The 13,381-nt window shown below is 43.7% G+C and overlaps 1 protein-coding gene across 1 annotated transcript in view; it reads right to left on the minus strand.

Annotated features, from left to right (window-relative positions):
• PIWIL2 (piwi like RNA-mediated gene silencing 2) overlaps positions 1–13,381 on the minus strand; it is a 151,124-nt gene that overhangs the window by 126,592 nt on the left and 11,151 nt on the right. Inside the window, exons 3-7 of the mRNA XM_073654043.1 lie at positions 8,047–8,146; positions 7,732–7,798; positions 6,359–6,508; positions 2,477–2,629; positions 1,630–1,740 (exon numbers count right to left, since the gene is read on the minus strand). Of these exons, the coding sequence (XP_073510144.1) occupies positions 1,630–1,740; positions 2,477–2,629; positions 6,359–6,508; positions 7,732–7,798; positions 8,047–8,146 (581 nt within the window). The remainder of the gene's footprint in view (positions 1–1,629; positions 1,741–2,476; positions 2,630–6,358; positions 6,509–7,731; positions 7,799–8,046; positions 8,147–13,381) is intronic.

A 13,381-nucleotide genomic window follows, 5' to 3' on the forward strand; every position in this document is an offset into this window, starting at 1 on the left:
GAACTGCGAGGACACCTACTGCTCGAATAGTGAACTGCGCCTAATTTATGTTTTATAAAAAAAAAAACAATACTAATATTACAAATGGGCATTTTTATGATTTGTACAATTTTTTTAACATTTAAAAACTTTAACTATAATTTGTAATAATATCCATTTTTGTAATTTTTTTAATATTTGTTATTTATTTTTTCCACTTTTCTTTTTCATTTTGAACATACATAGGTTTTGTAATTTTTTATTAAGGACTTCATCATGCTATACATGTCACTTTTATTTAAATATTAGATACTTTTATATGTTCAAAAAATTTCAAACTGTCATGTCCGCCTATATGTGTATTTATACACCGCTCTGCACGCCCACCACGTCACGCCTGATGAAGGCTCCGGTCCAGAGCCGAAAACCAGTTTGTGAATTTAATTTTAATTACCACATCCTCACCAACGTCACCGGAAGCGCACCAACATAACCCTTTTATGTCTTTCTCTCTCCTGGTTCCATTGTTGATACTGTTTGGTGCTGCGCATCACCGCATTTACTCCAAATGCTACATCCAGCGCTGTTGTATTTAATAGCCATTTCAGAGCCAACATTCCTACCAATTTTTCGTTATCCAAAAAGACCAGGTATTGTCCTGCAGCAGGAGAACCACAGGCTGGCCCACTAATCCAGCGTAAGATATGACAATGGCTGAGGATTTCATCCCAGTGCCTAAAGCAGACAGGGCACAACTGGCCATCATGTCAAGGTTTGAGGTTATGCCTCTCCTAACCCACAGTCAAAGCGAATATGCTGGTTGATGTTACAGGCGGCACAAGGTTCACGACGGCGTCTTCAGACACTTTCCGGTTTGTTATAGGAATCATATGCTTTGTGTGTGAACTAGCTCTCATCTATGAACAGGGTGCCATTGGAGGACCTGCCACTGCTGGTGGTCTTTGCTGAATGCCAGTGGAGCTGCACAGTATTGGGTCATGAGTACAGGATGATGGGAGCATACAGGATGATGGGCCCTCATGGGGTCTGGTTCTGAAAGTTTGGTCAGAAACATGCACAACAGGAACCCTTTGGAAGTCCTATAATAGCGCTGAAGCAAATACCGGTCCTGTTGCTAGGTGGATGCCGTTTTACGGCCTTACCCGTTTCTCCTTGTGTAATGATCCCTGTCCTGGTATCTGTCAAATGCTCTTGAAACTGTGCAGAGAGTCACCGCAAACCTTCCTGTGACAGCACGTATGGAGGTGCCATCCTGGAGAAGTGGCCTGGAAGTACTACCTGATGCTACCAGTAGTGACAAGGGCACAAACAAAACTAGAAAAGAATCATTCAGGGAGGATAAGAAGAGAGTGACTGTCTGCGGCCACCACCTGTCTGTGGCCACCAGCTGTAAACCCCTTCCCTTTCTGGGGGTCGTCTTGCTGTTACTCTCCGGTTCACCTGCTGTCAATTTCATTTTCAGCCATCCAGGTGAAACAGATTCTTAATCATTTATGCTTTGTAAGGCTGCGGGCACATGTTTGGGCTCACTGCGTGGATTCATTTTTTTGAGCAGTGAACAGATAATGCATTTTGAAAAAATACCATAAATGATGTGGATTATTAATGCTAAAAAACGTATATACTTACGTAAATGAGACATGGTACTGATATACGGCTTCATTCTTACAAAGGATCTTAATTAGGTTAAGGCCAAGTGGGCTGGAGGTTCCCTTAGAGCCCTGTTTTATCAGAGGTTCTCTGTGGAAAAAGAAAACTTAGTAGTCGGAGGGGAGTTATTGGGAAGGGCGCCTCCAAGTGGAAGCCAGGAGTACAACGCAAGAGCTGGCAGGAAACACTTGGCTGCAGAGAAGAGAACAATAACATGTAACAGAAACTATAAATGGGGAGAAGGAAGAGGCTGATAAAGTAGTGGGATCAGACACCGCAAACGTTTTCTAAAAGCTAAAGAACTATGCTAAGAACGTTCTAGTTAACAATTATCCCCTAATTTTCAGTATTAGAGCATTTAGACAAAGGGGTCCTCAGCTCAGGACCCCCAAGGGTACAAGCCCTTTAACCCTTTTGCTGCCAGGGGCATTTAGACATTTTCGCCTCTGTAGCCAGGACAGTTTTCCTACTTTTGACGTGTACAAATAAAATCTAGATTACAAGATAAAAATGTAGCCTGGTTCCCAATTAATAGCTGCGGGGGATCGAAGAAGGTACGTGATTCGCAAAGTTCCCATCATGGCCAATGGACTGGCAGCCCGCAAACCCATCTGCCTATCTCTATTCTGCACTTTATACAAACACCTTCAAAAAATTTTGTAGCAAATTGAATTTTTTTTTTTTTTGTAAAAACAAAATCCACACAAATGTACATCATGTTACTAACATCTCTGCTGTAAGACCAAGCAACAGTTACAGCCATCTGCTAATCCAGCACTATCTGCTACCTGTTACTTACACGCCTCATCCCAATTTTAGTTTTTACCTTTTTTCCTCTCTCTTGACAGCAATCTCGGTGGGGGGGCTCCCTCTGCCGGGAGGTGCAGCGCTGGTACCTAAAGCCATTTCCTGCCTTCCTACACCCCTACCAAGAAAGCCTGGCAGTGACTGTCCTGCGGCAAGAGAGCCCACTGGAGACCTGTGAAAGGAGACACAATTATATAATTATTCACATTTACCTGTATTATCAGACAATTTCTCATAGGTTATAGTCTCAGATCTCACGGACGTAGGGTGCCACGGCTTCAGACAATGAAAATAAGCTTCAGAGAGTGGCAGGACTCTTTGTGTTTGCCAATCAAGGATTCTGCCCCACAAGGACATTCTGAAAACCTATGATACTTAGAAGGGTTTTTCCAGATTACAATAATGATGACCTTTCCTAAGCCACTAAAGAACCACTTCAGTAATTTTTTTTATTTGCCTGTTTGTTAGGCATTTGGCAGGTCACAATTGCAGTCACGTGGTGCTGCAACGCACCGGAGCCCTGCTGAAACCGGGAGGTGACAGCAACCGGTGAGAATGTCACCACCTTCATGACTCTTACACACATGATCCCAAACAAAGGGAAAATAAGAAATCCCTGGACTGGTCCTTTAATACCACTGAGACTATGACTTTCGGCCCTCATCCGGCCTATCAGCTGTTAGGAGCTGCGGCAGTGGAGTGACCAATGTGGCCCCATAATATGCTTCCATTGGTCCATAACCCTGCAGATTTGGAGACAAAGCTGCGATATCATGCGCTACCACTAGTAAATCACCCGCGTGCTGAGTAAGGATCAATGTAACCAATGAAGGAGAAGCAGAGTTGGAACTTCCCCCAATCCGATATTAATGGTCTATACCAGGGATGTCAAACTCAAACTCACAGAGGGAAAAAATTAAAAACTTGCACAAAGTCGTGTGCTAACCAGCATACAGAATAATGGGCCCCACATGGTCCTCCATACAGAGTAATGGGTCCCACATGGTCCTCCATACAGAATAATGGGCCCCACATGGTCCTCCATACAGAATAATGGGCCCCACATGGTCCTCCATACAGTATAATGGCCTCATAAAGTCCTCCATACAGTATAATGGCCTCACATAGTCCTCCATACAGTATAATAGGTCCCACATAGTACTTCATACAGTATAATGGGCCTCATATAGTCCTCCATACAGTATAATGGGCCCCACATAGTCCTCCATACAGTATAATGGGCCCCACATAGTGCTCCATACAGTATAATGGGCCCCACATAGTGCTCCATACAGTATAATGGCCCCACGTAGTGCTCCATACAGAATAATGGCCCCACATAGTCCTCCATACAGTATAATGGGCCCCACATAGTCCTCCATACAGTATAATGGGCCCCACATGGTCCTCCATACAGAATAATGGGCCCCACATGGTCCTCCATACAGAATAATGGGCCCCACATGGTCCTCCATACAGTATAATGGCCTCATAAAGTCCTCCATACAGTATAATGGCCTCACATAGTCCTCCATACAGTATAATAGGTCCCACATAGTACTTCATACAGTATAATGGGCCTCATATAGTCCTCCATACAGTATAATGGGCCCCACATAGTCCTCCATACAGTATAATGGGCCCCACATAGTGCTCCATACAGTATAATGGGCCCCACATAGTCCTCCATACAGTATAATGGGCCCCACATAGTCCTCCATACAGTATAATGGCCCCACGTAGTGCTCCATACAGAATAATGGCCCCACATAGTCCTCCATACAGTATAATGGGCCCCACATAGTCCTCCATACAGTATAATGGGCCCCACATGGTCCTCCATACAGAATAATGGGCCCCACATGGTCCTCCATACAGAATAATGGGCCCCACATAGTCCTCCATACAGAATAATGGGCCCCACATGGTCCTCCATACAGAATAATGGGCCCCACATGGTCCTCCATACAGAATAATGGGCCCCACATGGTCCTCCATACAGAATAATGGGCCCCACATGGTCCTCCATACAGTATAATGGCCTCATAAAGTCCTCCATACAGTATAATGGCCTCACATAGTCCTCCATACAGTATAATAGGTCCCACATAGTACTTCATACAGTATAATGGGCCTCATATAGTCCTCCATACAGTATAATGGGCCCCACATAGTCCTCCATACAGAATAATGGGCCCCACATAGTGCTCCATACAGTATAATGGCCCCACATAGTGCTCCATACAGAATAATGGGCCCCACATAGTCCTCCATACAGTATAATGGCCTCATAAAGTCCTCCACACAGTATAATGGCCTCACATAGTCCTCCATACAGTATAATAGGTCCCACATAGTACTTCATACAGTATAATGGGCCTCATATAGTCCTCCATACAGTATAATGGGCCCCACATAGTCCTCCATACAGAATAATGGGCCCCACATAGTGCTCCATACAGTATAATGGCCCCACATAGTGCTCCATACAGAATAATGGCCCCACATAGTCCTCCATACAGTATAATGGGCCCCACATAGTCCTCCATACAGTATAATGGGCCCCACATAGTCCTCCATACAGTATAATGGGCCCCACATAGTCCTCCATACAGTATAATGGGCCCCACATAGTCCTCCATACAGTATAATGGGCCCCACATAGTCCTCCATACAGTATAATGGGCCCCACATAGTCCTCCATACAGTATAATGGGCCCCACATGGTCCTCCATACAGAATAATGGACCACACATGGTCCTCCATACAGAATAATGGACCCCACATGGTCCTTCATACAGAATAATGGGCCCCACATGGTCCTCCATACAGAATAATGGGCCCCACATGGTCCTCCATACAGAATAATGGACCCCACGTGGTCCTCCATACAGAATAATGGGCCCCACATGGTCCTCCATACAGTATAATGGCCCCACATAGTCCTCCATACAGAATAATGGACCCCACATGGTCCTCCATACAGAATAATGGTCCTCCATACAGTATAATGGCCTCATAAAGTCCTCCATACAGTATAATGGCCTCACATAGTCCTCCATACAGTATAATAGGTCCCACATAGTACTTCATACAGTATAATGGGCCTCATATAGTCCTCCATACAGTATAATAGGCCCACCATAGTCATCCATATAGTATAATGGGCCCCACATAGAGGACGTGGTTCTGGTGTTGCGGGTTAAATATAATGTCCCTGCGGGCCAGATTTGGCCCACGAGCCAGAGTTTGGCATGTATGGGCTATACTAAAGACCCGACATACACATTAGACTAACATCGGTTGAACCCACCACTATTGACAGGTTTGGCCAACAGTGTAATTGTGTACGAGGAGATAAAGATCCGGAATGTCTGATTTCGATGTCTAACAGCGGCTCTTTCGCAAAGAACATCGGAGCGCCTGGCAAAACAACTGCTGGCCAAAAGACGTGCCTAACCATTATTTGGCCAACAGTTATCTAAAGTGTATTAAGGACAGGCCAGGACAAGCCATAAATCACGTGTTTCCGGAAAACAACTTTATTATGACATATAATATTGAATGAAAATCACATTTAAAAGGGTTTTCCACTAGCATTGGTATTGATGACTTATCTACTGTATATAAAGGTCATCAATAACAGTTCTGTGGGACGCTGGTATCACCTCTGACAGCATCTGGATGTAAACAATTTAAGGAGCATAACACCACCGCTCCGTCATGCTGTCTAGTGGCTGCTGCAGGGTACTGCACATCAGCTACTATTCAAATTATCAGCTGATCGGTGGGGGTGCTGGATGTCGGACCCCCACTAATCTGATATTGATGACCTATTATAGGGTATAGATGACATCCTGAAAACCCTTCTACAATATCATTTTTCCTCTTGATTTCTCACCTCCTTTCCTCAGGCCTTACTGACGTCTCAGTAGATGTGCCTCCTAATTTAGGAGCTGTGCTGCTTGGGATGGTGGACACTTGTCTTCCTAGACCCCTCCCAGGTGAGCTTGGCAGGGACTGTTCCCCAGCCGCGGGGATCATTGGAAATCTGGGAGAGGACAGATGTAATACAGCAATAATACTGGTGTAATTCTGCTGAGAGGACAATAGTAATGATCGAGTATTACACATAGAGGGGGGTTGGCTGAGCAACCACTAATAATTATCCTCCAATGCAGACATGCTAAATAGAGAATTACTGTACATACAGCGGCTACAAAAAGGAGAGACCCTCCTGTTATATATCATTAGGACCCCCTGAGACTTAGCATTCAGATAGGGTATGTGTTACTAAACATGTCTGCCAGTCGCTACACTTAGGCTAAGTGCCCACGATGCAGAAATGCTGCGGCTTTTTCCTGAGCATTTCTGCATCTCCCTGGCAGAAAAAACACATGCGGATTGTACATGCGGATTGTACATGCGTTTTTCCTGCCAGGGACAAGCGGATGTGAAGCGTTCTTCACTTGCATTTTTGCATGCGGGTTGACAAGCGCTTTCCAAGCGATTTTAGCGCTTGTCAACTTGACACTATATAAATCCATGCAGCCAGCATGGATTTATATAGTGCGACCGAAAGAATGGTAAAAAATAAAAAATAAATATATACTTACCTTCTGACGTCCCCCGGTGTCTTTATCCGATGCGTCCTGGCTTGCCGGAAGCTCGCGGTACACTAAAGGACCTGCCGACGACAGTGGTCGTGTGACCCGTCACATGACTAAATGACGTCACGGCAGGTCCTTTTCAGACCATCGCGAGTTGCCGGCAAGCCGAGATGCATCGCTAAGGACACCGGGGGCCATCAGAAGGTAAGTATAATGTATATTTTTTATTTTATTCTTTTTTTTACAGGTACTATGGTACCCGGGTCTGGAGGAGAGTCTCCTCTTCTCCAAACCCAGGTACCATCCGCACACTGAACCGCATGATATCCGCATGTACAGATGCAGTGATGCGGATTCCATGTGTTCCAATGCAAGTCAAAGGCGGCGAAAACGCCGCGCTTCCGCAAAATAATTGGTAATGCTGCAGATTTTTCCGCAATGATAATCCGCAGCGGAAATTTCCGCAGCATGTGCACAGCACATGCGGATTATCATTGGGGAACATGGCAGGCCTTCTACCAAGCGTTTTTTAAGCGTTTCTGCAGCGGAATTGACGCTGTGGAAACGCTTAAAAAACGCATCGTGGGCACACAGCCTTACCCTGATACTAAGTGTGTCTCTTACAGAAATATTGAAGCTTCATGAAGTATTTGTCCGCACTCACCTAGATCTTCCCAAGGGCACAGCTGAATCACCACTGCCTAAATGCATCGGCCCGAGCATCCCCCTGCCTACAAAAAAGGCAACATCTTATGGAGGAGAAAACATTCACCGATATTGCTAACAGTGCACGATCCAATGTAACAACTCTATGCTAACACTTTGTGTAAAATCATTCCCTTCTAGTAATAATAGTGGCCACAACATCACAAACAGTAGTACAGACTACGACTTCAGGAAACAGAGGAAGGGCTCCGCTGTCGACAGGTGCTGTTCCACTTTACACACAGATGTATCCCTCACATCACACAGGACTTACCCAAAAAGGGTCTCGCTGGACCCAGAGACTTAGAGGACTGTGGTTCGAAGCCCAAACCCCGGAACATGGATGGCAGCACATTTCTGGGATCTTGTGTGTCCTACACAGAGAATTATATCGTATATAACATATTGGGGAGGATTCAACATTTCCTAAAATGGCCCCAGCTTAGAGCCATACACGTATCATAGTAAGGTGAGATGTTAACCCCTTTACCCCCGAGGGTGGTTTGCACGTTAATGACCAGGCCAATTTTTACAATTCTGACCACTGTCACTTTATGAGGTAATTACTCTGGAACGAATCAGCGGATCCCCCTGATTCTGAGATTGTGTTTTCGTCACATATTGTACTTCATTATAGTGACAAAATTTCTTCGATATCACTTGTGTTTATTTGTGAAAAAAAATCGGAAATTTGACGAAAATGTTGAAAAGTTAGCAATTTTTGAAATCTGAATTTTTACGCCCTTAAATCAGAGAGATATGTCACACAAAATAGTTAATAAATAACATTTCCCACATGTCTACTTTACATCAGCACAATTTTGGAACCAAATTTTTTTTTTGTTAGGAAGATCTAGGGGTTAAAAGTTGATCAGCGATTTCTCATTTTTATAATAAAATTAGCAAAACCATATTTTTAGGGACCACATCACATTTGAAGTGACTTTGAGGGGCCTTTATGACAGAAAATACCCAAAGGTGACACCATTCTAAAAACTGCACCCCTCAAGGTGCTCAAAACCACATTCAAGAACTTTAACCCTTCACAGGAATTTTTGGAAAGGGGAAGAAAAAAATAAACATTTAACTTTTTTCACAAAAATGTTACTTTAGACCCCAATTTTTTTAATTTTTGCAGGGGTAACAGGAAAAAATGGACCCCAAAATGTGTTGTGCTAATTCTCCTGAGCACGCAGATACCCCATATGTGGGGAAAAAACACTGTTTGGGCGCACGGCAGGGCTCGGAAGGGAAGGAGCGCCATTTTACTTTTTGAATGTAAAATTTGCTTGAATAATTAGCGGATGTCATGTTGCGTTTGGAGAGCCCCTGATGTGCCTAAACATTGGAAACCCCCCACAAGTGACACCATTTTGGAAACTAGACCCCTCAGGGAACTTATCTAGATGTGTGGTGAGCATCTTGAACCCCCAGGTGCTTCACAGAAGTTTATAAAATTTATATAAAATTTTCACAAAAAATGGATTTCAGCCCCCAGTTTTGCATTTTCATAAGGGTAACAGGAGAAATTGAACCATGCAACTTGTTGTGCAACCTCTCTTGTTGTGCCAATACCCCATATGTGGGGGAAAACCACTGTTTGGGCGTATGGCAGGGTTCGGAAGGGAAGGAGCGCTATTTGAATGTAAAATTTGCTTGAATAATTAGCAGATGTGCTTTTGATGTACCTAAACAGTAGAAACCCCCCACAAGTGACAACATTTTGCAAACTAGACCCCTCAGGGAACTTACCTAGATGTGTGGTGAGCACCCGTAACTAGCAGATGCTTCACAGAAGTTTATAACATCAAGCCATGAAAATAAAAAAATCTAACTTTTTCCACAAAAATAATCTTTTAGCCCCAAATTTTTTAGTTTCACAAGGGTAAAAGGAGAAAATGAAACCTAAAAACTGCTGTGCAATTCCTCCTGAGTACGCCATTACACAATATGTGGGGAAAATATACTGTTTGGGCGCCCGTCAGGGTTCAGAAAGGAAGGAGCACTGTGTGACTTTTTGAAAGCAAAATTGGCTGGAATCAAGAGCGGACGCCATGTCGCATTTCAGGAGAACCTGATGTGCCGAAATAGTGAAAAAAAACCACAACTGACTCCATTTTGGAAACTAGACCCCTCAAGGATTTTATCAAGGGGTATAGTGTACATTTTGAACCCAGAGGTATGACAGAATTTGGTAACATTAGGTCATCATATTGAATAAGTTGTCATTAGTCTTGAGTGCAAGTGCTCTCTACTTGTGTTTGCATCGGGTACTCAGGTATGCACCATGTATCGCGGGTGCTCGAATGACATGCTCGGGTCCCCGCCCCGCATGTTTCACGGTTATTAGACACCAAAAAAAAAACATGCAGGGATCGCTCGTGCATGGCAGGCCATCCCAGCAAAGTTTTTTTTGGCCGCGAAGCATATGGGGCAGAGACTCAAGCATGTCACTCGAGCACCCGCGATACTCCATGCATACCCGAGTACCAGATGCAAACTCAAGTAGCGAGTAGTGATGAGCGAGTATGTTCTGTTAACCCTTTCGCCGAGTACGCTCGGGCCGAGCTCCGAGTATTTACAGCTGCTCGGTGATATGGTTGAATAGCTCCCGTGTGCATGATTTGCGACTGACAGCTTTATTACATGTGAGGAATGTCTATTTCTTACACATTCCTCACATGTAATAAAGCTGTCAAACAGTTGCAAATCATGCACACGGGAGCTATTCAACCATATCACCGAGCAGCTGTAAATACTCGGAGCTCGGCCCGAGCATACTCGGAACAGAACATACTCGCTCAACCCTAGTAGCGAGCACTTGCACTCAACACTGGTCGTCATATCGTCATCATTTTTTTTTCTTTACTTTTGAAAAAATCCCAACCCTAATACAACCCTAACCCCAACCATAACCCTAGCCCAACTCCAACCCTAACCATAGCCCAACCCTAACCCTACCCCAACCCTACCCTACCCCAACCCTACCCTACCCCAACAATAACCCTAGCCCAACAATAACCCTAGCCCAACAATAACCCTAGCCCAACAATAACCCTAGCCCAACAATAACCCTAGCCCAACTCCAACCCTAACCATAGCCCAACCCTAACCATAGCCCAACCCTAACCCTAACCCTACCCTACCCCAACCCTACCCTATCCCAACAATAACCCTAGCCCAACCCTAACCCTATCACAACCCTAGCCCAACCCTATCCCAACAATAACCCTAGCCCAACCCTAACCCTATCACAACCCTAGCCCAACCCTAACACAATCCTAACCTCAACCCTAATACAACCCTAACTCTAAAGTTTATTCTTTTACACCGTTCCTCGTGTGGTATAAGTGATTAGACAACTTTATTCTTCGGTTCGGTGCGATTACAGCGATGCCAGATTCATATCGGGTTTTTATGATTGACAGCTGTCACACACTAAAAGACGCTCTTTTTGCAAAGACTAGCTTTTGCATCGCCATATTTTGAGAGCTATCATTTTTCCATATTTTGGCCGACAGTCATGTGACGGCTTGTTTTTTGCGGGACAAGTTGACATTTTTATTGGTACCATTTTCGGGCGCGTGACATTTTTTGATCTCTTTCTATTCCAATTTTTGACAGGCAGAATAAACAAAAAACAGCAATTCAGGAATTGTTTTTATGGGGTTTTTTTAATGCCGCTTCGCGTGTGGTAAAATTGATAAGGCAGCTTTATTCTTCGGGTCTGTACGTTCACAGCGGTACCGCATTTATATATTTTTTTATGTTTTGGCGCTTTTACACAATAAAAACTATATTCTAGAAAAAAAAATTTTTTTGTATCGCTTTATTCTGAGAGCTATAACTTTTATTTTTCAGATGATGGAGCTGTATGGCAGCCTGTTTTTGCGGGGCAAGATGACGTTTTAAGCGCTACCATTTTTATTTATATTCGTCTTTTTGATCGCGTGTTATTCCATTTTTTGCTTGGCGGTATGATGATAAAGCATGGTTTTTTGCTTCGTTTTTTTTTTTTTTTTTTACCGTGTTCACTAAAGGGGTTAACTAGTGGGACAGTTTTATAGGTCAGGTCGTTCTGGAAGCGGCGATACCAAATATGTGTACTTTTATTGTTTTTTTTTCATAATAAATAAATATTATAGGTTCAATATATTTTTATTTTTTGGGAATTATTTTTTTCATTTTTTTTTAAATATTTATACAATTTTTTATTTTTTTTTTACTCTTACACATTGGCCCACTATGGGACTTTCACTTTTTGCAGCCTGATCAGCTGTATAGCATAAAGAGTGGCAGCTTCCTATGTCATGCAGCCTGTCAGCTCTGCACACAGGGGAGACATTACTTTGTTCATGCACTGCGCATGACCAAAGTAACGTCTTGCCTCCTCGTGACCCGGATGTTGTAATGAAGACATCGGGTCGTCATGACAACATCCGGAAGCAGCCGCAGACACCGCGGGACGCCGGCAGGAGAGGTGAGTGTAGTGATCACCTCCCCCCTTACCTTGAAGTCGATCGCAGCATTGCGGGGGTTAATGTGCAGGGAACGGTGCGGGACTACTCCCTGCACATACACCGGGTGTCAGCGGTGACAATCACGCGTAATAGTACGCAGCTGGTCCATAAGTCCCAGGGCGCAGCTACGTACTATTAATGACGTCGTCGGAAAGGAGTTAAAGGGATTTTCCCATGAACAAATGTTCATTTTAATCAATAGATTTTGGAATAATAATACTGTGTAATGGCTGTGTCTGACCGTACAGGAACACGGTCTGATCATACCACATCTCCTGGGCAGGGGAGGAAGCAAAAAAGTATACAGACATTACAGCAGGGGATCACAAATTATTCTTTTTGTGAGGTAAAACATTTCACTGTTTTTAAACAATGTTTTACCTCAAAAAAAGAATCAGCTATGATCCCCTGCTGTAATGTCTGTATACTCTTTTGCTTCCTCCCCTGCCCAGGAGATGTGGTATGATCAGACCATGTCCCTGTACGGTCAGTCACAGCCATTACACAGTACACAGCAGGGGCACATTTATAAGATTATCTCAGCACAGGAACATTTTATTTAAACACATCAAATTGTGGAAATTATTATTATTCCAAGATCTATTGATTAAAATAAGCTTTTGTTCTTGGGAAAACCCCTTTAAGGACGTGGTGCGTCTGTCAACTGCAAACCAAGATATGGAAAGTGGCAGGGGCTGCCAAAACCCACATCTCTGGGTCGGCCATAGGTGCAGAGCCATGAAATCTTCATTACCTCTCCTACAGTTTTATCACTTATTTTATCATGGTTGAATATCTTTTCATTGCTCATAGTGGCTTGATGTTTCTATTTTAACAATGATGTGTCACAGGGCAATATATGATATGAAATAGCACATGTCAAATGCATCCAGAGACCAACATTAAAGGGAAACTGTCACCTAATTAATGTTGTACAAACCTCGGGCAGCATGAATCAGAACCTGGCTTTTAAAAAATACTCTAACCCCTTCTCGAGATATCACGTACAGTTACGCACGCCAAGCCCACATCTTTCCCGGCAGATGATGGCAAGGGTGGAGCGGAGCTTGCGGCTGCTTACATGTTAAA

This window comes from Phyllobates terribilis, unplaced genomic scaffold (assembly GCF_046119375.1).
Source record: "Phyllobates terribilis strain yellow unplaced genomic scaffold, ASM4611937v1 Scaffold_11__3_contigs__length_659146591, whole genome shotgun sequence".
NCBI lineage: Eukaryota > Metazoa > Chordata > Amphibia > Anura > Dendrobatidae > Phyllobates > Phyllobates terribilis.